We start from the raw sequence: 26,411 nt of genomic DNA on the forward strand, positions 1-26,411 counted from the left end.
TTGCAGCTCTCAAACATCTGAGGTTTATTCTATGTGGCTCTTACATTAAGCAAGTTTGGCAACCCCTGATTTAGTTCATTAGTACATGAATGTGTGTGACTACTCTGCTGTTTCTAAAACTAAGGTATTTATACTCTCTAACTCTGTCCTTCCCATGACTCTTAAAGTTATGTCAAACTGAAAACAAAGTTTAAGCCCAGACCGACGAAGTTTTATCCCTGGTATAAATTTTCATGAAGATATTGAAGAGGTTATGCCAGGAATAAAACTGTTGCTATTAACCGTGCCTCTGGACTCCAACTTAGTTTTGTTGCTTCAGACAAACACAGCTATTCACCTGAATCTGTGGCAAACTTAACTCTTCCTTAAATTATGTTCTCAGAATCCACCATGTCTATGAAGCCAGATGGGTAGAGACTGTTTAAAAGTGCCAGACCCAAAGTTCCCTGAAAATATCACAAATAAAATGATTATCTTTTTTTGTGTTTCTTTGTTTTATCTAAGTGGCAAGACCCATTTTAAATTTTGTGTTTTCTTTAAGGAAAAAAAGTACTAAAATCACAAGAAGGAAAAAAACCTGAATCTTGTATTCTTGGATGCAGTGAGGGCAATAGCAGTTGCTACTATAAGCGACTAAACTGATAACACAGGAACACGGGAATAGGGATGGGCATGAACTCGGAAAATAGAGGTTTATCCTGGTTCATGGTTCATGAGATCTCACAAATCTTCACAAACTTTTCTCATTTACTGTAATGTTTTTGTGAGATTTGTGACACATTAGAACAGCACACACACACACACACACCCTGTAGGCTAGAGATGCCAATCTCAGAGCGAGTCTCTAGCTGACTCTGCTCTACTGCCCTCCAAGTTTGCTGAGGATTGGATTTAGGGGCGCTGAGTTACAGTCCCACAGGTGCCCCCAGGAAAGTCTCTCTGGGGAAATCACAGCCACAGGTTCAGGAGGAATGTGTTGAATAGTCCCCTGAAAGCTAGAAGACAGCAGATTTATACCCTGCCCTTCTCTCTGAATCAGAGTCTCAGAGCAGCTTACAATCTCCTTCTTCTTCCCCCACAACAGACACCCTGTGAGGTAGGTGGGGTTGAGAGAGCCTTCACAGAAGCTGCCCTTTCAAGGACAACTCCTACGGGAGCTATGACTAACCCAAGGCCATTCCAGCAACTGCAAGTGGAGGAGTGGGGAATCAAACCCGCTTCTCCCAGATAAGAGTCTGTACAGTTTGGTGTAACCACTACACCAAACTGGCTCTCTTTGTTTTGATTGAAGAAGATAGACACTAGCCTATTTTGTTAAATCCCTCCTGCTCAGTTGGATGATACTATTAAAGGCATGAAGGTCTACAGGACAAATTTGAACACTAGTGTTCAGAGAAACATTCATTTATGTGAATGTGAATACAAATGCTTTGTAGACAGTTAAATAAAACTGGTTCTGGTAGAAGAAGAAGACTGCAGATTTATACCCTGCCCTTCTCTCTGAATCAGAGACTCAATCTCCTATATCTTCTCCCCTCACAACAGACACCCTGTGAGGTGGGTGGGGCTGAGAGGGCTCTCGCAGCAGCTGCCCTTTCAAGGACAACTCCCATGAGAGCTATGGCTAACCCATGGCCATTCCAGCAGCTGTAAGTGGAGGAGTGGGGAATCAAACCCCGTTCTCCCAGATAAGAGTCCGCACACTTAACCACTACACCAAACTGGCTCTCTTTGTTTTGTCTAGCTAGAGGCATCAAACTCACAGCAGACTCCCTGGGATGCCCCTCTACCTGCCTTGCAAATTTGGTGATGATTGACTTGTGGGGGGTGGGGAGTACTGCCTGCCTCCTGATCATAGACATTGTTGCTGCAGTTTGGACCCAGGAGGCAGTCACCTGCCTGCCTCCCCCTGGTGAGGGTTTTGGGGATGGTCATTTGCATATTAGGCCACACCCCCTGATGCTGAGCCAGACAGAACTGTGTTCCTGTGCATTCCTGCTAAAAAAAAAATCCCTGCTACCAACCATGGTTCTCCATAAATGTCATCCCTTCCCAGGGCTAATTTTGTAACAGGAGCTCCTTTGCATATTAGGCCACACACCCCTGATGTAGCCAATCCTCCAAGAGCTTACAGGGCTCTTAGTATAGGAGCCCTGTACATCAGGGGTGTGTGGCCTAATATGCAAAGGAGCTCCTTCTATAAAATTAGCCCTGTACCCTTCCTTAAATAAAAGTTTCTCATGCTTTTATCCATGACAATATGAACACAAATATACTGTGGTGAATGCACAGGGGGTCCATTGTTCTGTAGAATGTCTGTCTACTCATTCTAAGAAACACTACAAAAATACTGAACAGCAGCAATGTAATGGCAGGGGGGGGTGGACTCTACTGTGATTCTGTACAGGATATGCAATATGTTTTTGGAAGAACATCTAGCGAAAGCAGTAGGTAGAAACAATCCCATGCTTGGTAATAAACTCTGTTGCCCTGCCTGAAACTTACATCTAAGAAATTAATAGGCTTAGGTTTTATGTCACATATTAATATGTCATCTAAAGCAGTTGCAATTGAGAAGTGAGTCCCTACTGTTAGGTGCAAATTCAGTATATAACGGCCATACAGACACATAATGAAATAATAAAAAACAAACAAAACCAAAAACTTCACACAGTAACCCCCCTCCCCGAGAACTGGATGATCCAGGTACACAAAGTCCAGATTTCAGTTTGCTTTGGTAGATAGCACATTTGGGTGGAGGCACGTCTACAATAACTGGTTTATCAATAGAAGAATATTATGTACAGTGCCTGAAACGAGTGGAAGCAAAGGATTCTTCAGGTGAGTTCTGATTTCCTTTCAGTTTTTCTTTTCTTAATCAAAATATTATACTGATGTACCCTCTCTCTTAGTATTCTTTTAAAATATGGGGGGCATTCATTATTCACCCCACAATTAAGTAGGTGTCTCTGAGACAGTTCCCCCCCAATTGCCACCCTTTGTCCCCGACCTTCCTGGACCAAGAGAGGCTAGATTGAAAACAACAAGGGAGCAAGCCTTCTCAACAATGGCCCCCCCGATGGTGGAATCAACTCCCAGAGGAGGTGCGAGCCCTGCGGGACCTGAATCAGTTTCGCAGGGCTTGCAAAACCACCCTCTTTCAGCTCGCTTTTAAGATAGAACCCGGCTAAATTGACTTCTAGCCATCTTATACATGTCTGTGAATTGTAGCACCTTAATTACTAACACATAACAGCTGTTTTATCTAATTTTAACTTAATTTATAAATGTAATTTAATTGTATTTTAATCTGTTTTATTGTTTTGATTGTATTCTATTGAAATCATGATTGTACCATGTTTGTGAGCCACCCTGAGCCTGCCTTTGGCAGGGGAGGGCAGGATATAAAAATAAATTTATTATTATTATTATTTCTAAATAATTTGCTATCAAGTTAACTTATATGAAGTAGTTTCCACCCCCTCAATTTAAACAAAAAGTTAATTTTGTGTCTGTGACAGTAATGAAAGAAATTAAAACTGTTATTCCTCTCTGTGTTGTTGCAGTCTGTGCTTAATGAACCCATAAGTCATGACTGACTAAGATACCTTGACTGAGCAGTTGCACTATGCCTTGATATAAGTCAATACAAGCTTGGATGGTACAATTCAAAGTTGCATACTGAAGACATGTTTACACCAACACATGCAACATCCAACCCTGTGTTGGATCCAAACTATAGAACAGTACAAGGAGAATTGTGTTGATGAACAAGGACCGAACATTACATCCCTTTTCCCATCTCCAAACTGGGGCTGCATGTGCATGTAATTTAATTTTTACAGATACCTGGACATCCAAGAACTTTGTCACAGATCCATGATCTGTCCGACACTTGCATGCAGGTATTAGTCACTGCTCAAAACTGTAATTTGATTGCAAATTGAAAGCAAGATATATGTTTTCTTTTAAGATAGCACTTGAATCATCACTGTATTGTAAATAGATTCAAGTGGGCAGTTGTGTTGGGTTTGAAGCAGCTGAACAAAGCAGGAGTCAAGTCTCACCTTTAAGACCAACAAAGTTTTATTCAGAACGTAAGCTTTCATGTGCTAAAAGCACACTTCTTCAGACAAGGGGATCAGGTACAGTACCTGATCCACTGTAATTGATCCCCTCGACTGAAGAAGTGAGCTTTTAGCACACGAAAGCTTACGTTCTGAATAAAACTTTGTTGGTCTTAAAGGTGCGACTTGACTCCTGCTTTGTTGTATTGCAAATGTTTTATGCATGTGTTTTTATATGACCTGTCCCTTTCTGCATCCACCATGAACACAGCTCCCTGAATGAAATCATTAACTGCTTCCTTTTGACCCAGTAAGTTCTTAACGTTCACCAAGAATATGAAATCCGCTGCTATTGGTGCAAGCACAGAAGCAGGACATATACATGAACCATAGTCGTTTCTTTAATGATGCATGGTCTGTCTACAATGACTCTAGTAAGGCAATGAATTGTCACCACATGTCAATAGCAGCTAACTGGGCAATCATCATGCTGCCACATTCTGAACAAATCATTGATGCAATCGTATGGACCAGAGGTGTCGAATTCATTTGTTATAAGGGCCAGATCTGCCATAAATGTCATTTTGTCGGGCTGGGCCATGTGTACCATAAAATGTAACATGAGATACCAGAGATATAAACTTTATAAAGGTGATTCCATATGTCAAATAGCAACAGCAGGTGAATGACAATAGCAGGCTTGATTGGATCAGTTGTGGTATGTAGAGGGTCTGCCGTGAAAACATCATGATGCGACATCACCCCAGAGTCGGAAACAACTGGTGCTTACAAAGGGGGCTACCTTTACCTTTTTAGTATGTGTGGCAATACCAGTATAGGTAATGAGGCAGGAAATCTAGGTCTCAATTCCATCCAGGAGGCTTCAGTTCAGGAGGATGCAATCAATAAACGGACAGAAGAAATCTGACATTAGAAACCATAACATTCAGTTGTTCACCTAAGAGTAGCAGTGCTCTTAAAAAGGAATTTCAAAGGGAGACTAGAAAGATATACTGCTGAAATGCAACTGATAATGAAGCTCAAGACAATGCATCCTCCTCGTCTGAACTGAGACCTAGGTTTCTTCTATCATTACCAATGTGTGCTATTATCATTTGGCATCTGAAATCACTCCACTTTCCAAGATAAAAGGACCTGCAAGTGTTCTACCGTATTTTTCGCAACATAAGACGCACTCCCCCCCCCCCAAAAAAAGTGGTGGTGGGGGAAAGTGTGTGCGTCTTATGGAGCGAAGGAACCTTCCTCTGGGGGAGGGCGATCCGCTGCCTCCGCCTCTGATCCCGGCGCTTCCCCCGTGCCTGCCTGCCTGGCTCCAGCTTCTTCCAGCAAGTGCCAGGATCGCTCCCTCTGCCCTCCGATCCCGGCGCTTGCTGTAAGCATCAGAGCTGGAGCCAGGCAGACAGGCACGGAGGAAGCACCCGCCCCCTCCGCAAACCCAGTGCTTTGCGAGCGCCGGCTGTGGAGAGGGCAGCGTGCTTCCTCTGTGCCTGTCTGCCTGGCTCCAGCTCTGATGCTTAAAGCAAGCGCTGGGATCGGAGGGTGGAGGGAGCGATCCTGGCGCTTGCTGTAAGCGTCAGAGCTGGAGCCAGGCAGGCAGGCACGGAGCTAAGACAAAACCGTGTGAGCTGGAAGCTAAAAACCTGTGAGGTAGCTCACACTAACTCAGATTAGAGGGAACACTGCACCCAACCCCTCTTCTGCTTGCTTCTCTGGGGCTGCTTCTCCTCTTTTAAGGATGAGTGGAGAGAAGAGAGAGAACAATGTTGCACTTCCATGGCAGATTTAAGGCCAACAACACTTTATTTTCTCAATGTACATTGTACTTGTCAGAAGAATCCATCCTTCCACCCACCCACTCACCCTCCCTCCAAAGAAGAAATGTGCTTTGGCCCAGGGGGGGGGGTGTTCTCTGGCAGTTTCTTCCACACACTAAGGACCTAGTTCTGCCACAGAGCACACAACTCAGTGGCTGGGCCTTCCATAGATGACCTGGTAGCCTTCAGACATAAGTGGCTGCTGCCTCATGGTGGGGTGGTGCCAGCGATCTGTGGTTATACTGGTTGCTGGATGTCCTGGGGCCTGCCACACATACAGTCTTGTGCATGTGGTGCCCAGTCCCCCATCAAATTACCTGGTGGCCTTTGGCTTGGGGTGGGTGCTGCTTGACAACGATCTCTGGCTTGAACTCCCAGCATTGCCCCACCATGGATCACCATGGCCTTGGTTGGAGGTGGCTGCTGCTGCATGGGCATCTCCAGCTTATTGGGCTGAAATGTAGTGGGTCAGATGCTATAGTCATTCCAGCATAGCTCTTTTATTAGCAAAACCTCAACTGCAAACACACAATGCTAGCCACAACTATATACACAGACCCAAAACAGACCTCAAGCAATAAACAACCCAATAGAAAAACAGCCCCTCAGAACCCTCATTTGCATGGGCTTCATTCAAATAGATATTACCTAATCGACTGGCTCAGCAAGGGTGGCCGCTCTGAGTGTAGCTGCAAGAAGCCTCTCAAGCAATGGGCTTCATTCAAATGGATATTACCTGACTAGCTGGCTCAGCAAGGGTGGCCAATCTGAGTGCAGCTGCAAGGAGCCTCTCCAACAAAGGGCCATCATTTGAAGCTCCCAGTACACTACACAGGCTTTGCTTGGTTTGGGTCCCTATCATGCATGTGGCCTCAGACTTGGGCTGCTGCCCCTCTGCTTCTACAGACAGGAAGGTTAGTTTCATTTGTCTTCCCAGTCCCCTTCCATGCAGATTCAGGGGCATGGGGGAGGTTGCAACACCCAATGCCTTTGTGTTTTTATCTTGTGGCCCTGGCTGACAGTATTGGCAGTGAGAGCAGTGTGGGGAAGGAATTTGCTCCCCTCCAGGCAGCATAGGAGCATCTGCCCAGCACTGCACCACCGGCTCTCCACTTTGCCAATGTAGACTTTCCTCTGCACACCCCCCTAGCCCATGGGGCCTTGCAGCGAGGACACATCAACACAGAACTTTATAAATATTATATCTCTGGTCCTTTATAAAGTTCATATCTCTGGCACCTGGCATTACATTTTATGGCACAGATGGCCCATAAAGTCACATTTATGTCACATTCAGCCCTCATAACAAATTAATTTGACACCTCTGTGTTATACTATTTCTAACCTACTGTAGGCCATATCCAAGAGTTCTGTTATGGGTCTCTGGACTTCATATTGACAATGTTTAGCTGGGAGACCAGACCTGCCTTTTCTCTGGCTTTCATGAACATTATCCAAGACCAGCAATTGTTTCCCTATATATCCGGCTATGTCCATGACAACAAAAAAAACCAAACTACATGGGAAAGGGGCTGCAGTAAGGAGGAGGAATAGGTGAGGTGGAGCAGAAGAAGTAGCTGGATCCCACCCCATGAAAGAAACAATCACAATTATTTTGGGGTACCGTGTTTCCCCGAAAATAAGACCTACCCAAAAAATAAGCCCTAGCAGGATTTCTATGAATTTGTTAATATAAGCCCTACCTCAATAATAAGACCTAGTGATGGGTTTATTTTTTGGGTACGTCTTATTTTCGGGGAAACACGGTACAACTCCCCAAATGCTTTCTCCCTACTCAGCTGCCATATTCCGCCGCTCTTCCTCTCCAGTGAAGGCTAAGGGTGGGAACTCAGGGGGCGAGAAATCATCCCTCTTAAAGGGGACATGGTGCATGCGATGTGGGCTCCACTTCTTGGATCAATAAGAGGGCTCGTGCAAATGTAAGATTAGTGCTTCCCACACCAACGAAAATGGACTCACTGATGGAGAGAAGTCTCGTGCTTCAAGACGAAGCTTGATGGAAACGGTTGGTGGGGAGGAGGGGCGTGCGAGTAACAGAGAGAAACGACACTCCAACGGCGCCTGCTGCTGTGCGCTGCCCTCGGATTTGCCAGAGCCTGGGAAGGCAGGTACCGTAGTCATTGGTTCAAGGGAGAGGTGAGAATATAAGAAGGGCAGGTGGAGATTGGAAAGGGGCATGGCTTTGAGGATGAGGGCATGGCTAGAAGGGGCGGTTTGAAGCATGGAAATAATTTTGGAGCGAGTGTGAGAGCTTCAAATATTGGGGGCTCTAATCAATAAGGATTTTAAAGGAGAAACTGCATATTTTCAGGGGATGTCTTATTTTTATAAGACATCCCCTGAAAATAAGCCCTAGTGTGTCTTCTTGAAAAAAAAAATAAGACAGTGTCTTATATTCGGGGAAACACGGTAGGAAGCAGTGGAGATACTTCTCTCTTTCAGCCTGTGTTGAGGCTTCTAAGCTTGCTGTGGATATGTTACATCTCACATGACTGTAAAGGAGCAATGGCAAAAGGTAGCAGTTGGATTAAAACAACAGCAAGAGTCTCTTTTTAATCTCCTGGCAAAAGAATCCTAGGGTTGCCAACTCTGTGATTCTTCCTCCCCACCCCTCATCTTTGGCTTCTCAGACACCTTATTTGAATTTTCTCTCTCTACGTTTGCAGATCAAGTTTGTTTTCCCCAAGCTACAAGTTGATGAATGTCTTTGATGGTATGATGGAATCACAGCTTGTACCTTGAGGCTGGGAGCTGTGTGCGCATGTGTAGCGGTGCCGTGGGACTTGAGAGATGAAGCTGCACCTGCCTATGCTGGGACTTGAGAGGTGAAGTTGCACCTGCCTATTGACTACATTTTGGGGCTGGGTGTGTACCTGATGTGTTGTTCCTGCTTTTGGACATTCAAGAGTAGACACAGATTGAGAAGGGAAGGTAGAAGATGGGAGCTGTTTCTCTCCTTGTCCATCTGCATCTATCCCAGTTATGATAGTGTCCATTAAAATGATTTTGTGATGGTTTCTGCAATCTGATTATGATCACAGCCAGAAGGCTGCAATCATCCTGGTATTGCTTATTTTCCTGTGAATTGCATGCCACTTAGCGTTACACTCTGCTTTTGAAAGAGTCACTGGTAAAGTTGTCTTGTCTTGGCTCTTGTTTGAGAAGCAAAGTTCCAGGCACATTTGCAGGCAGGAAAACTAGTTATATGATTCTTTAGAACCACTCAAACTCTAGCATTTAATAATGGTTGTATAAGAATACAACTTTCCAAAGATAGCATCTCTTTTTGAAGGTCAGTTTGAGGTTAGCCCTGATTTTTCTTTCTCTGCTTCACTCAGACACCTTCTCTGCATGTGAATTGGAAGAGAGATCATTGCCCTGTGGATCTCTGGCAGACATCTCAGCTATAAGATAAACCTCTTTTAATATCTAAAATAGTTTGTTATTTTGCAGATATTCCAAGATGTGGCTACTGCTCATCGTGATGGCTGTGCAAGGAACGGTGAGTCCAGAAGAAGCCAAAAGCAGAACAGAAATGAATCCTGAACAGTTTATGAATGTGGTAAGTATTCCAGTGTGCTTAAACAAAGGAGGACAATAGCAGTATTGATAACTTAGCCTTGGTTCATGGTCTCAAACAGAGTGATTCTCTGACAAGTATTATGGAAGAACAGCTTGAGCCTAGAGATGTGAAGGTCTGGCTAAATTCAGGGAGAGAGGAGAAGCTGAGTTCATGTTTTGAGAACTTTACCTGATTTGAAAATTTGGAAGAGCACTGAAAAAAAATTCCTTTTAGGAATGAATGAAATGTTTTTTAGCATTTCAGGGAAATTAGAGGAAGCGATGAAAAAAATATTTGGGATTTGGCAGGAACTAGTACATTTTCCCCCCTCTTGAAATGAGTTAAATGTACTAAACACAACAATTTACATGTCTGTCTTACCTCAGCATGGTTCAGGTGGGTAGCTCTTGGTCTGAAGCAGTAGAACAAAGAGTGATGAAGTGTTATCTGACAAACTGTGCACGCACATGAAAGATTATACTCAGATTTAAACTTTGTGGGTCTTAAAGGTGCTTTTACCTTAGCATGGAACGTGTTCGCTATTTGGTTTTGGTTTGTAAACTACTAAACTATTTAAACTCTGTTCCATAAATGTGCCCATTATACAATTTGATATATTAACTATGTTATAAATTATGCATTTTATTTCAAAGCAGCAAAATACAGTATTTTTTGCACCATAAGACTCACTTTTCCCCCCCAAAAAAGTGGAGGGAAAAGTGTGTGCGTCTTAACGAGCGAATACTGCAAAAAATTCACACAAATGCCTCTAAATTCACACAAACGGCTCTAAAAACTAGGTGCGTCTTATGCTCAGGTGCGTCTTATGGAGCGAAAAATACGTAGGTTTAGGACACTAAGGCCTGCAAATATTTCTCTTTGCTCAAAACAAAAAAGAGCACTAGGAGTTTGTCTTTTTCTGCATGGCTTTGAACTTTCTGGACATTTTACATCTGAACTTGAGTCCTTCCATTCTAACATGGAGCAAGTGTTAGATACTCTGCATGAATATCTAATTGTGCCAAGTTCTGGGTCACGTGAACTGCCCTTCATTCAAATATTTGGGATTTTACAGGAACTGGTACAATTCCTTCAGAGGATAGGTTCCTTGATCTTCAGCCTCCTTTAGCTTTTCACATATTCTTAGTCATTCTTCATTTCTAAATATGACTTAAGTTGCTGAATACACAGGATGTTTCAGAGACTGTGGCAGTTAACAAGCCTTTCTTCACCCTGCAGACTTAGACCTAATGTTTGTCTTGGTATCCTTACAGAGTGAGATAATTCAGTACTGGGGCTATCCTTCTGAAGAATATGAAGTGCTAACATTTGATGGTTATTACCTGAGTCTAAACAGAATTCCGGGAGGTAAACGAGATGAAATGGGAATATATGGTAGAATTGTTATTTACAAGAACATGATTTGATGCTGTGTTTTACATGAGCCATGATTCTTCCAGTTGTCAAAAACAAAAAAAGGAAAGGAAAAAACACCGAGGCAAGACCTACTTTAGACATGCCTGAGGATCTGGGAATGCTCAGAACAATTTTTCAACCACAGATTTAAAAAAAGAAAAAAAATGGCTTTTGCCAGTCCCTGCAGTTTCAAAGGCAGGTGCTTTTTGAAAATGACAACCTAAAACTTTCCTTAGGCTTAGTGACTTAGCTGTGTAGTTCTTTGTGTCTTGACAAGTCCTTGCCACAGAATTTTACCTTTTGGCTGTTTGCTTTTCAAACAAATTTTTAGCCATGACACAGCTGGCTGAAAATACATATTGGAAAATATGTTGGCAGTATCATCTGAAATCTCATTGTGACTGCATAACATTTGTAGTGTTTTGGGACTTTGTTTCAATGTGCATAATCTATTGTTTTTAAAGGAAGCTGGGAAGTCAGAGGAATGAATAGATCATGGCAATAGATCATTATAATGTTGAGCTGTACGGATTAGGGGCAGTCTTTGTAATTCTTAACTTCTGGGCAAATGTCCAAGATGAGGCCTTGGAATCATGGGGCCCACCTGTCTTAGTCACCTGGGGCTCAAAGAGGTGGCTCTCACTCCATTCAAGGTGGGTGAATATCCCCACAGGCAGCCAAGTCAGCTGCTGCCCTAAGTCCTGAGGGATGGGCTTCCCTGAGAGCCAGCTTCTACTGCCCACATGCCTAAACACTAGAAGGGGCAAGGGACAGGCATACATGGGACCACTGGGTCAGCTCTTGCCCTCCTATTTGATACTCCAAGAGGGTGGGGGATGGGCACGTGATAATTGCTGAGCCAGCCAACTGCCACCTGTTTGCCTTAGCCCTGGATGGCAGCCAAGTGAGACAGTTGCTGCCTGCCTACCCGTGTTCCAGGTGGGCATGGTCACTGCCAGCTCTTTTCTTTCCCCTCTGTCAGGGTGAGGAGTGGCTGGGGGCTTTCCCAGGTGGGGGGCCATTATAGCCATATTGGATGCCCCTTAGCAAAGACCACCCCAGGTATTGATGACCAGCGGATGATTAGAGGATGACATTGTTTGGATGCTAAAAGAAAAACAACCTTGACAAACTGGAGCAAAAAACTCCAAGTGGAAGATACTCCAGTACAGAGAGGAGCTCAAAAGGCAAGCAAATAATTTACATATTTGTCTCCTAACTGCTAGACCAGATGCTGAGCTAGACATTCCACATTTCCAAATCTCAATTTATTTTTTATCTGTGTAGAACTGATTTATATCTGCTTTACTCAATTGTTTCTCAACTATTTCTGCTTTTCCTTTGTCTTATGACCAGAGTCACATTTTCTGTTCAACCTGACTCAGTTCCTTTTGTTCTCTTCACCCTGGCTTCTATTTCTCAGCTCTGCTGGGCTCTAACTTTTATGCATCAGTGACCTAATGCCAGGAAAGCTTCACCTGCCAAAACTGCCTTTTTTATACCACTATTAAAATTATTGGGGTGGGGGGAGAGTGAGCAGGTAAGAGAATTTGTGGAACAATATAACATACACACGCAGTTTGCTTCCCTGTCCCAAATTATTGTCCGGAAATAGTGGGCTTTCAGTTGCTTTATCTCTCTTTTTTTTGGGGGGGGGGGTGCTTAGGTGGTTGGTGATGTATATCTTGCCTTGAGCTTCCTCACACCCGCCAAACTCAGCCTTCTAACTACTGTTCCATGGTCCATAATGCAGATTTTTGTATTTTATATGCCACATTGCAGAGATATTAATTTTACATTTCAGGATCAAAGGCTGCTGTATTGATGATACATGCCCTGATTAAAGAGGGTAGTAATTGGGTGGAAAACCTGCCCCATAATAGCCTGGGCTTCATCTTAGCTGATGCAGGGTATGATGTATGGATTGGCAATCACAGAGGGAATTCATGGTCTAGAAGACACGAACACTTTTCAATTGACCAACAAGAATTTTGGGATTTTAGGTAAGTTTATTTGGTGTAAAATTACTAAGGTATAGAATTCAAGACAACTGTAGTATAGGTTAAAGTCATGTATGTCAGATTATTTTTCAGTCATTAAAGCAGTTCTTTATGTAAAATAGTCCATATGACCATAGAAGTGAGGGCTTAAAAAGATTCACCTTATAGCTATGCATTCCTTATAGCTATGCAAATTGAGCGTGAATGTGAAAGAACTCTCATTTTCAGTTACTCGACTGAGGGAGAGACTGTGTGCATCAGACTCCGCCCCCCTGTCAAGTCGCAACTGCATCTAGAATGGACACCACAGAGACCCAGGTTCAAAGCCGCACTCTGCCCTGAAGCTCATTGTGCTGGTAACTCCCTTTCAGCCCAACTATCCTTCTGAAGACGTGGAATGAAGGATGGGGGAGCCAAGGATGCTTTGGAGGAAGAGTGGGAAATAAGGTTGTGCCATTAAATCGCACAACTGTAAAATAATGAAACAGAATAACATTCTCAGTTTCTGTTGTTACAAGGGCAGGGCCGGCCCTGCCACTATGCAAACTAGGTGATTGCCTAGAACGCCGGCCTTCTGAGGGCAACGAATTGGGTGCCTCCCACTTGACTTTTCATTTCCCCCAGTATTCATCTGTTTTTGAAAATTGGTTATCAGTGCAGGGGTGTGTGTGATGTGTATCTTGCCTTGAGCTTCCTCAAGGCAAGTTAGCTTTGCCTAGGGTGCCAGATAGTCTAGGGCCAGCCCTGTACAAGGATCATGACTTTTGTAAATGTAGATTTCTTTGCATTCAATGTTATAGTTTTACTCTCTTATATCCAAAGCATGCTGTTCCATGGTAGGCCCTGGTTTCTGGTAAGAGATGCTGAGAAAACTCTTATTGATACCTGGGGAGCTGCTGCCAGTCAGAGTGGACAATAGTAAGCTTGATAGAATAATTTATTTATTTATTTATTACATTTGATTTATATCCCGCCCTCTCCGCAAGCGGACTCAGGGCAGCTCACAGTATCTACACAATTAAACCAGTACAATATATAAAACCATAATTTAACATTTTCAGTTTAAAAAACATATTACAGTTAAAAATTATTAAAACCATTTTAAAGTGCTGAATCCCTACATTATAGCGGCATTAGAATTCCAAACAGTGATCACCGGCATTCTGTGTGATGTCCGGTGGCAGCCATCTTCGTCAAGCATCGAAGGCCTGCTTGAACAACTTGGTCTTACAGGCCCTGCGGAACGCAGACAGATCCCGCAGGGCCCGTATGGCTTCTGGAAGAGCATTCCAGAGCTCTGGTGCTGCCACCGAAAAAGCCCTAGATCTTGTCATGCATAACAGTCTGACTCAGGGCTTTTTTTGAGCAGGAGCGCACAGGAACTCAGTTCCCACTGGCTTGGTGTGAGGGCGTGGCCTAATATGCAAATGAGTTCCTGCTGACTCAAAAAGCAGTTTGATAGGGATGAGCATGAAATCCTATTAGGATATGTTTTGTGGTCAAGTCTTCATCTCTCCCCCCCCCCCACCAGGTCTTTGGACCAAAATCTTATATGTAGGAGAATTGATAAGGAGCTATAAGTGTGGTCCATGCATTTCCTGCCCACCCCACCCCATTTATGCCCATTTGTCATACAGATGATGAAGAGGGATTTTTCCCCTTTAAAAAGTCCCATAGTTTAACACTATGGTTGCTAATTGGAGAATGGGGGTGGGGAGCAGCTGTTGACAACAGTGTGTCCACTCCTCAGGAAACTAATGCCATGTTTCTCTAGGAATTGCCAGAAACTCTGTGGTTAACTCTATGGTTTTAATTGACCAGTTATTCAGATTCCTTTGCTAATAGAACTGTAGAGGAAAAGAAGTTTGGATTACCTCCACTGGCCCCATCTCAGCTAGTCTTTCCTTCAGAGCTTTTAAGTGTAAGCTAAGCCTGCACAATATTCATCTTGCACTTTTGCAGTGCAGAGTTTATGCAAACACAGCTTCTCTGCTTGTAAATTCCACATGTTATGTGCAATATTTTGGATACTTGCATGACTGTTTGGGAGTGGGGTGAGGAGGTACAATGATAACCACAGCATGCACCCAGTTAGCGTTTTACAGCTGTCTCACAGACAATTATGTTGTTATGTCGTCATCATCAGTCTGAGTGAAGGCTTCTGTAGTTTCTATGGGTAGATAGCTACTTGACCATATCTTCTTCCAGTACAGAAACTTTCCCCCTTCAAACATCCTGAAGTACAAATCTAGCTGCAATTAATTTAATGGACAATGTGCCACTTTATTCAGTCAGCAAAACCTAGAGGTAAAACTGTTCCTAGGCTGTAGGAACTTAAGAATCTGATCAGTGAGGGGGATAGAGTCTTGTGTTGGAGAGTGCTCTACCATAGAAATGTTGTCTGGGCCTACAAAAGCAGCATATGAGATCAGATTAAAACCACGTTCCTGAGCTGCTATTTTTCTATTTACATGGGCTTTGCTTTTTGGAGAATGCATCCAACTCACTATCTCTTGTAGCCTAAGACTGTATAGTCCAGGGTAAGCATTATATCTTGGCTGTGTTGTGATTCTAGAAAGCTGATCAACATCTGCTCATTTGATTGTTACCTTAATCTAATTTCTTCCATCCACAAGTCATGTAGTGCCAAGGAAAAACCTGCTTATACATTGTGGCTGTTGTGTCGATATAATTACTTGGTGCTTTGTGGAGACCAGAGTGTCTGAAGAAAGCCCAGGAATGCACTTCTTACCCCACTCTGTGTGTTTTATTTTTGTTTTTAGTTTTCATGAAATGGGCATCTATGACCTTTCAGCCTTCATAGACTTTATTCTGCAGAAAACTGGACAGAAAGACATCTATTATGTTGCCCATGCTGAGGGAAGCACCATAGGTATGTGAAAAGCACACACCATAAAAAGAATGTTTTATCAGTTGTTGGCCATGTTTGTACTCTAGTCTCTATTACCCCAGACCAAAGGCAGTAGAAATAGAGAGGAAACATTGTGAGCTTTACTATACTCTAAAGATTAGGATGGGCATGGGATATATCACACTTTTTAAATAGTTCCTCTAGGGTGGTGGCAGAATGCAGATTTTGACACAACAGGATAGTCAATAGCTGATGTGTGGGTCTGAAAAATCTAAATACAGTACAGATTTGTTTTACGTTCATGAACAAAGATTTTTTCTGCAGTGAATTTCAATATTCTTAACCTTAGTTTTAAGCTAGTATACTGTTTCATCTCTTATTGTAAAAGCATGCCAAGTGAAGTGTTTCTTGTTTTTCCAGCCTTGTTTGCATTTTCTGTCCTGCCGCAACTTGCTTCAAAAGTTAAGATGCTTTTTGCCTTGGGACCTGTATATACACATCAATATAGTACAGCTCCGCTATTGCAGCTGCTACGTTTACCTGATATATTTCTGAAGGTTTGTTTGCAAGTATATAATTTTTCTGTTGTGATTTAGATTACTGCTGATATGTTTTAGGATTGTGAGTCAAACAAACACCCATCTTGTCGGAACACTTTCAGGAAGGAATTTTGGGGAAGTATATAAAATTGAGCACATCTCGTAGGAAAATTCAAATCCAAAATTATGCAGTTTCTTTTCTTAAAATCAGCAAAAATGAATAAACAAACAAACTGTGTGAAAACTTTTGAGTTCTCCAGAGCTCTTAATCAGACTGGATGTTAAAAACAAAAAAGGAGGGGGAAAATATTTTTAAGGTCTCAGATGAACTAATGGTAGGTTAAACAAGTCATCTAATTTGGTTTTAAGAAGGAGTCATTATCTATTTCTCAAGTCTGGGAAGATCTGTGGATATCTAGATCTACAGATCAGGCCCACACTGAGAGAAAGACATTTTTCTCCAATTTTTTCGGGGGGCAGGTTTGCATAAAAATCTTAATATTTAAAAATTTAAAGTGCAAAACCTTGAACTTGATCCAGATTTTAACTGGGAGCCAGTGCATCTGGCATAGCACTGAAGTAGATGTGCTCTCGATGGAGCAGATTCATCAGTTTGTGTCCCTTTCACCAGTTGTGTTGTGGGAGCCCATCATTTGACAATTTGTTAATCTGCTTCTAAACAATTTGTGTGTGTCCACAGGCTCAGTTGCAGGCTGCTTCCTGCAATTGCCACTCCCTGCTCTCAATCTGCCTCAGCTGCACCCAACCGTTAACAGACACACAGTTAAAAGGAAACCCCCTCCCCCATTTTTTAGTTGAGCTTACTACTTTGGTTTCTCTGGCCGTTTTCGCACTAGCGTTTGCTCCGTCGTAGCGCCCCATTTACCTCCGGATCTTCTCTTGGATTTCGCACATCTTGCTCCGGCGCTGCGGTTTGCTCCGGCGCTACAGGGATTTTACGCCGGAGTATGTTTTTCAGCATGTTGCCGGAGTTTCCGAAAACCTCCGGATCCACTCCGGATCCACTCAGCGGAGTTTGCTGTGGGAAATCCATCCACGCCGGATCGACTGCTTTGTGGGCGGCACCCTCTCCCTTTCCGTCCTCCCACCCCATCCACCCCCTTGGCCAATCATCAGCCTTTCGCGGCGCTTCCCCGAAGTGCCGGCGCGGCCATTTTTTTTTTAAACTTCACAGTTTTGCGTAATAGCGATATTTCGAAATTAACAAAGGGAGAAAAAAAAAAAACCCTCCTGGAATAGTTGCGTTATTTCGCTGTTGCGTTATTCCCCGCCTCTTCTCCCTTTAGGGGCCCCGGTGGGGGGACCGCGGCAGCCCCCCCAGCAGGCCTTTTCCAGCCAGTTCGTTTCGGGTCTAGTTTGGGGAGGGCGAGCGGGAAGGAGGCGGTTTCAGCGGGCCGGCGGAGGGGCCCCGGCAGCTTCGACTCTCCCCAGCTCAAACCCCCCCACTTCACTTCCATTTGCGCCCCGCTTGACCCCGCCGGCTTCCCGCTGCCGCCGCCGCCTTGGCAAAGGGAGCCCAGCTGCCCAGAGACATTTGGCGGCGGCGGCGCTTCTCCATTGTTGGGGGGGGGGGATCTAGTGCCGGTGCGGGCCAAAGCGTTCATGTGTGTGTGTTAAAAACGGAATGCCTCCCTCAGCTGTGCCACCAGGATTTCTGGACCTGCACAAAATCGCCATGTATAAAATGGGAAGTTGGAGTCCTGCATTCTTCTCCCTGGCTACATTCCGCTCGGTTAGAAAATAGACGGAGCTCGCTCTTCACACCCACCACAGAAGGGGAAGGAGAGAATGGGGCGGGGGGGGAGCTCTGGCAGCAGGAATCAGTCAGGTCCCCCGTTGCAAGCGCCAGCCGGAGAGGGGAAAGAGAGCGGAGGAAATCCCAGCTTCGCCACCCGGGAGGGAGCGAAGGGAAGAAGCTGCCACACACACACACACACAAACCCCTCGATTTCTCTCTCTTCGTTATTGCGATATTTCGCAAATTCAGAATTTGGGGGGGGAATATAGTGCTAGGAATGCTTCTGTTAATACATAAAGGACTGTGGAGGACTCTACAGCTGCAGCCAATCCATGAGCAGCAGCAGCACACGTGATGCGGTTTGTCCACGAAATGAAGGGGAGGGAACAGCTCGATGTTACGTTAGTACGTTAGTACGTCATTACGCAACCAGACTTGCGCTTAAAAAAAAAATGATTGACAGGGCATCGAACTCAAGCCGATGCCAGTGGGAAAACGATTTGAGCCGGGGCTTCAGGGAAGGCGACTCCGCAAAGAGTCACTAGTGGGAAAACGAGAAAAATGATCCGGAGATAATTGCGCCGGGGAATAAGGGGAGCAAACGCTAAGTGGGAAAACGGCCTCTGTGTGCCTTCTAACTCTGTCACTCAGTATCTTCCATTGAACCTAGATGATTCATTTTGCCATCAGCCAGTCAACTTTTGCAAATCTTTTACATTAAATGCCAGTGTCTTCTCAGTAAGGCTGTGCATCTGAGGATGTATCTGAGTTCGTAGGTACAGAAAAAAGTTGAAATGCAAATGATTTTATGCATTATAAGAATCTTTAATGACCTGACTATGGCTTTGGGAGATAAGTACTTCTTCTGTGGCAATCAAGAACTTTTAGTTTACTGTGCAAGGTCAAAAGCATCTGCAAGCCATGACAGACATTTGTCTCTTATTATCAACGCATGACTTCGCCATCACCTTATAATGTAAGTGGCGACTGCACCTGTACAATGCTGCTCTTCAAAGTGCTTGATATGAATTCTGAGGTGATCTGAGACAAACATGATTACCAGGTAAATTAAGAAGAAGAAGACTGCAGATTTATATCCCGCCCTTCTCTCTGAATCAGAGTCTAAGAGCGGCTTACAATCTCCTTCCCCCACAACAGACATCCTGTGAGGTAGGTGGGGCTGAGAAAGCTCTCACAGCAGCTGCCCTTTCAAGGACAACTCCTACGAGAGCTATGGCTAACCCAAGGCCATTCCAGCAGCTGCAAGTGGAGGAGTGGGGAATCAAACCCGGTTTTCCCTTAACTACTACACCAAACTGACTCTCTTGATCAAGCTCCCTAACTTTATGAGGATCAAACTCCTGATCAGAGTTTTCACCATTCCTGCTAATTGCTCTTCTTCTTAGGATTAAGACAGAGTGTATCCGATCCCATGGTTGCCCTGTGCCTACAAGAATTCTTCTATGTATACAGAACATTGATAATAAAGGTTCCCCTCCCACCTTCATGCTAATATTAAATGCAGCTCAACGTGAGCAGTTAGGGTGCATGCTCAGGGCTCATCCAAACACCAAAATGGAGTGGCAATCCCTTTTGTATGCAGCTGTGCATGTGTGGTGTAGAGAACACCAAAAGATAGCAATTAAACAATAAAATCTGAACTAATTAAACAAAAGCCATTATGTATCACTGACAAGAATTAAGACATGTTTGAAGGATTTCAAACTGACAAGAATTAAGACATGTTTGAAAGATTTAGGTTGCAATAATATGCACACTTCAGCACCGCTGAACATAGTAAGACATTCTTCTGAGTAGGCTTGCAAATAATTAGAGGGGGAAGAATCATCTTTTTTTGTGTCCTTGTCTGCAGATTATATTTGGTACAAAAGAATTATCTTTGCTGAATCCAAGACTGAGAGCATTTGTGGCTCGAATATGCAGCTGGAAACTGATAGATGTACTCTGCAAGCAAGCTCTTTTTCTTAATAGTGGATTCAACCAAAAAAATCTGAATACGGTATTTTTGTGCATTATTTAAAAATAACATTTTTAAGTGCTGTATATAAACTAATAGCGGTCACAGGGTTTGAAGAGTGTGGATGTCTTCCTTGTGGGAAATTAAGGCCTTTTTCAAGGATGTTTCATATATGGTTTTTGGACCATCAAGGATTATATGAGGCAAAGGCAGGAGAGATGATTTTGAAGGCAAACCTGTAGTAAGAAAAAGCAAATCTCTTGACTATGGATGTGAAACTTTTTTGCGTGGTAGTTGGTTCAGTTTTAAACCTGTTGTTCTGAATGGGTTCTTTCTTAAGCATTGGGAGAGCTCTTCAGATATCAAATGCGTGACTCCCATTCAAAGTTCAAGAGAAAGACAGAAGTCCATAAAGACGTAACTTTCCCCCTTTTTGACACACTACAATCCTAACAACGCTCTCCTGTGAGTAAACTCCTTTGATTAGACTTGAGTAGAATTCAGACTAGATTTGCTTAAGATTCCTATCCTAAAATGGATTTTTTATTTTATCATATCCTGGCAAACTGCTTTCTTCTTCTCTATTATTTTTAATTGCTTTTTTAACTTAGATGGGTGGTTTCTTATTTTTTTGCATAATAATGGCCAATTAATGGATGTGTGTCTCTTATTTGTCATTGGTTACTGCAGAGCCTTTCCAAATTCCCCTGCAAAGGCAATTTGGATTGCATTCATTTAGGGATTCCTGCTATATCTCTCTCTATCAATAATAATAGTTTTATATTCTATATACTATGTTATGAACTGTTTAATTATTTAGGTGATATTTTCACAAAGCAAAGAACTTTATAGTATAAAAAGAGATTTGCAACATCAGCAGAATATGGCACTTTAGAAATGATATGATGCAATCTCTATAAAATATATTTTGGTAGGCATGATGAGGGATTTATCTTAAAAAAGTATATTACAGAATAGGAAAAAGTACAGAAGAAGGCAACCAAGATGATTAAGGATCACTTTTCCTATGAGCAAAAGGCTGGAAAACCTTGGGCTTTTCCATTTAGAAAAAAGATGAGAGACAAAGAACATGATAGAGGTTTGTAAATATCTATGCAGTAGAAAAAGTGGCTAGAAAGAACTTTTTCTCCCTCTTCTGAAATGGTAGAAGTCAATGACACTCAATGAAGCTGATGAACAATAGATTCAGGATGGATAAAAGGAAATATTTGAGGATTAAAATGTGGAATACTTTGCCAGAAGATGAAGCCATGGCACCAAAAACTTAAAAGGGGACAAGTTCATGGAGGATAGGACCATAAGTGACTGCTAGCAATGATGACTTTGATATCATTGTGAACTATTCTCAACAGAGCTAGGTATCTTCACTTACTTCACACTCATCCAATAACCAGTAATCAATGAATGTATCTCTGTATAGTTTGCTCCTTGGTGAAGATGTTCCAGTTGATAGGGATTCCCTGAGCAGTTGCTTTTTTGTTTCAGTTTAGCAGCTAACACCCTGTTGCTGCTTCTTGCCACTTGTCTCAAAAAGCCACACCGTAGACCAGAAGCAATGCATGAGAAATTGACGTGCTGCTTCACACAACACCTGGCATTGAAATGTCACATGATTTGAAATGGTTTTAAAATGATCCTTTCTTTATAGAGCCGGGTTGATGTGTATACATCACGATTTCCAGACTATACTTCTGTGAAGGAAATACTCCACTGGGGCCAGGTAGAGTTACTGAATGTAAATATACCTCTTGAACAAATCTGAATATCTGACTGCCTATAAAATGTATCCATGTATTAGATTTTTATCCCTTCTTTTATCTAAGGAGCTCAGTACCTTCGTTTTATAATCACAATAATCCTGTTTGGTTGCTTAGGCTGAAAGAGAGAGATTGAACAAAAATGCCCATTTTGCTGCAAGGCAGACAGCAAATTTAAACCAAGATATCCTTGGTCATGGCCCAGCACTCTAACCATGACACCACTCTATTTCCTCTAATTGTACAGTATAATAACTTTCTTTTTGTTGAGTGAGAAAGGACCAAGAGTGTTTTGCAGCTCTAGATTCTTGATTTTCAGTGCAATCTAGTTGCATCTAGCAATTGTAACTTCATACTGAAACCTGTGGTATCTAGCCTGTGTTCAGAAAACATCTGCCTGTTCAGAATGTTACTTTTTCATAGACTGATTCAAAGGAAATGGAACACTAAACATAAATGAAAAAGCAGAAATACTTCAATTTAGCCTAAGATGAAGAAGAGGAACTCTTTTAGTGTAAGAAACACTGTGAAATAAATCCATGTAGTGACAAATTCCCTGAGGTGGTGGGTACCTCCCCTGCACTAACCTGCCTATGTTGTAACACTATCAACTTATGCCAAAGTGAGTACAGCTAAGTATCAAGTCCCACTTATTTAATATCCTGGCCCTCTTTGGATATATATTCAGCATACACCTGGGTTTTGTTGAACTGCTGGCTTACCATCATGTATTACAACCACCACCACCACCTTTATTGACATAACAGCATGGACGTGTACAATCAGCAAGGGATAAAACATAGATTACCCCAACATTTGAAACATTCCTCTCCTATTAGAAGCACAGCACAGATATTTCGCCACAGTCTCAATAATCTCAGGGTTATGAATGGACAACAGGAAAAGAGTCTTACCACCATCAGAATGTCTCTCATGATTTTGAAGAAGAGGATCTAAGTAAATGGCATGAATATCACAGTAAAATGTACAATTCAGGAGAACATGTTCAGTACTTTCTAGATCCCTTGAACCACAAACACAAAACTCGTTGGAATATGGAATTTTCTTAAACCTCCCATACTGCATAGCAGATGGAAGGACATTAAAGCAAGCTATCATGAGAGCTCTATGAAGGTCAGGGGAAGTCAAGCAAGAAAGATATGTTGCCAAAGTTCCATCATGTATTAATTAGTTCCTTGTAGGTTTTTAGCTGTATTTATATGGAAATTGTTTTTATCAGTTATTGATTCAATGTAACCCACCCTGAGCCTGCTTGCAGGGAAGGGAGGAATAGAAATCACATCAATAAATAAGATAAAAGCACCACCACCACCACCACAACAAAGAACAGGCAGGCAGGCTTCATTAATTCACAATGTTAAGAGATCTGGAATTTGTTCCAGGAAGCCTTTGGACTGCCTTTGATAGAGCCAACCCAACCTCATGCTGGATAACTTTTAGGGTCAGCAATATCCAGCCACACATCCCTAATATAGTATCATACAAAGAATATCACTGGGTTGTGCTTCCTGCGCCCGCTTTGATCTGTTTGCTGTGCCTGCCATTTCATTATCCTAAGGTCTTCAGCCTAGGAGTGATCATGCTAAGTTTTTCATTCAAGGCTTTGATCATGGTCTGCCATTTTAGCAGGATCCTGCCTGAGGATTAATTGCAGAGACTTTAGCCAGTTTCTTTATTATGAACAAAATGTCAATGATGCTCCCTTTGACAAACATACTGCAATATCAAAAGTCATATAAATTAACTGTCAATTATGTAGTAAATGCCTGTTATGTTGTGAGGGTCCAGAACATGTACTTAACTGTTGTGTATGTGTGTTTTTAATTTTCTAGTTAGTTAAAACGGGAGAAACAAGGTACTTTGACTATGGCTCAGAGAACATAAAGAAATACAACCAGGTATGGATGTACTGAAGTTTTGTGCTTGTGGTTGGGATGAAATCACAGTGGGGTCCCAAAATGAATCTTGGGTTTTAAACTAAGGGTGAACGAAGCTGTGAATCTTTGTTTCTTTGGCAGTTCTTTAATGTTCAATGTTCTCCCTTGCTTCCCTCCAACAACCACATGTGATGATGATGATGATATTGGATTTATATGTGAAAGCTCTGCTGAGAGTTAGATGACTGTTTTACACATCCTTTGCTCATAATATATGCCTGTCAGTTGATAGCTTTAAGTTGAGGTCCCCAACTTTTTGAGCCTGTGGGCATCTTTAGAATTCTGATACAGCAGGGTGGGTACAGATATAAAATGGCTGCCACAGATGGTGGGGCCAGTCACAAAATGGTTGCCAGAGCATAACTTGAGTCACACAGTGAAGATCCTTGTGTGGTGGTGGTAGCTGCTGCCAAAGTAATATTTAAAAATCTGCACGGCTAATTTGCATAGTAGCCAATCAGAAGCCTTGCTGTGAAAAAGCCCCACCTGGCCCTGTCCTCTTGCCAAAAATAACTGCCAGGCACCAGAAGAGGTGTCAGCAGGCATGTTGGTACCCCTGCGACACCACATTGGGACCCCTGATTAAGAGCTGCCCACACAGGAGGGAAAATGATCCTTCCATAAACAGGAAGCTGCTTGTACACACATATGTGGATATAGCTCAAAGTGATATCATTTTCTGTGAGAAATCATATCCAAAGTTTCCCATTTAATTTCCTCAGATATTTCATGTCCAAATTTGCTTTAAATTTAACTTTAGGATGAATCAAAATAGTTGGTGCACACAGATATACAGTTATGGGAGGAATTTTCCTGAGACATTTTGCTAATTTTATCACACCTCCTTTGGCTTCTCCTGAAATTTTGCAGATGATGCATCTTGTGTAGTAATACATCAATTATGTTCTTATATCAGGCTTCAGATTCAGCAAGAGCTCACAGGACCACAGCTCCTGAACCTTTCTGACGCCCCCCCCTCCTCCCCACCTACCTTGTCCAATGAATAGGCTTCCCAATCCCCAGTGCCCAGTGGGTGATCCCCCGGTTTTACAGGCTTCCCCCCTCCCCCATCCAGCTGGCTGGCGGGGGAAGCCCCGCCTCCAAAGCCATTATGCACCTCCAGGAACCAGTCCCATAGGGAATGATGGGGAATTGATCTGCGGGTATTGGGGGCTCTGGGGGGGGCTGTTTTTTGAGGTAGAGGCGCCAAATTTTCAGTATAGCATCTAGTGCCCCTCCCCAAAATACCTCCCAAGTTTCAAAAGGATTAGGCCAGGGGGTCCAATTCTATGAGCCCCAAAAGAAGGCGCCCCTATCCTTCATTATTTTCTATGGAAGGAAGGCATTTTAAAAGGTGTGCTGTTCCTTTAAATGTGATGGCCAGAACTCTCTTGGAGTTCAATTATGCTTGTCACATCCTTGCTCCTGGCTCTGCCCCCAAAGTTTCTTGGCTCCACCCCCAAAGTCCCCAGATATTTCTTGAATTGGATTTGGCAACCCTACCACTGAATAGTAGGTACAGCTGCATAACAGTCCCTGGATTAGGAGATTAGGGCAGCCAGCCAGCCAGCTGCCAGGGGCTTTGCCATGCCCCCAGCAGGCCTCATCAATCCCTGGAGAAGCTCACGCCACCCTTTCTTCACTTCTTATGTTATTTTGGGCAGTGGGTGGCTTGCTGGCCTTTTGACTGGGGGTGTGTGGCTCAGGAGAGCCCAAGGAGGCCTCACTCGCCTGGGGCTCTTCTTTCTTGCATCAGGTTGCTTTTGGCTGGGGGTGGGTGGCATATGCTAATGAGTTATGCTAATGAGCTCTGCCACCTATTTTTCTAAAAATGACCTCTGTCTTATATCATTTACCTTTTTTTCCAGACCATTCCTCCCATGTATAGAATAGAAGAAATCACAGTCCCAGTAGCAATGTGGACTGGAGGTCAGGACTGGGATACCCCGCCAAAGGAAGCAGAACGGTTAAGATCTCGACTGAAAAATGTAATTCATTATAAATATTTGTCTGACTGGAACCATTGGGATTTCCTTTGGGGCCTTGATGCTCCTCAGCGAATGTACTCAGAGATTCTGGGTTTGATGGAGAACAACTGAAATAGTTTGAGACAGAAGACTTGGTTTTGTTGTTGGGTCTCCTGTTTACTTCAAAATGATAGCCTTGTCATGTATATTATTTTTATTTAAAAGTGTAGGTTTTTCAGCTGGTGGATAGCTTTCATGGTTAGAACCCCAATTTAATCTCTTTCTAAGCTCTACTAACAAGAAAAAGAACAAAAATCTGGGAGTCCCAGGTCTGAATATTGAGTCTGTTATGGAAGCTGGATGACCTTGGACTAATCTCAGCCTAATTTACATCATAGGGTTGTTGTGAAAATTACATGGGTCTCCTCCCATGTTTTGGATATAAATGAAGAAAATAATAAAATACAACATTTAAACTATGGTATATCACCTAATATGTTCTACCTACCAGGTGTTTACATCATGAATTCAATTACATACATTTTAGCATTTGTAAAAATGTCATGATTTCTCTGTAACTATTTCTTTTAAGTTTACAGTCTATAATGTTTAATTTATGTTTAATCTTTATATTTAATTTATGTTTAATCTTTTCTGAA

General features: G+C 42.8%; 1 protein-coding gene across 1 annotated transcript; it reads left to right on the plus strand.

Annotated features, from left to right (window-relative positions):
* Positions 1-9,373: 9,373 nt before the first annotated feature.
* On the plus strand, positions 9,374-25,938 carry LOC132574289 (putative lysosomal acid lipase/cholesteryl ester hydrolase). The gene is made up of 9 exons (XM_060242649.1): positions 9,374-9,485; positions 10,760-10,880; positions 12,706-12,904; positions 15,685-15,794; positions 16,194-16,330; positions 19,945-20,091; positions 21,719-21,790; positions 23,681-23,746; positions 25,654-25,938. Exons 1-9 carry the CDS (start codon positions 9,387-9,389, stop codon positions 25,882-25,884), a joined length of 1,182 nt encoding a protein of 393 aa, XP_060098632.1. The 5' UTR covers positions 9,374-9,386; the 3' UTR covers positions 25,885-25,938.
* The last annotated feature ends 473 nt before the right edge of the window (positions 25,939-26,411 follow it).

The sequence above is a fragment of the Heteronotia binoei genome, chromosome 6 (genome assembly GCF_032191835.1).
Source record: "Heteronotia binoei isolate CCM8104 ecotype False Entrance Well chromosome 6, APGP_CSIRO_Hbin_v1, whole genome shotgun sequence".
NCBI classification, from domain to species: Eukaryota; Metazoa; Chordata; class Lepidosauria; order Squamata; family Gekkonidae; genus Heteronotia; species Heteronotia binoei.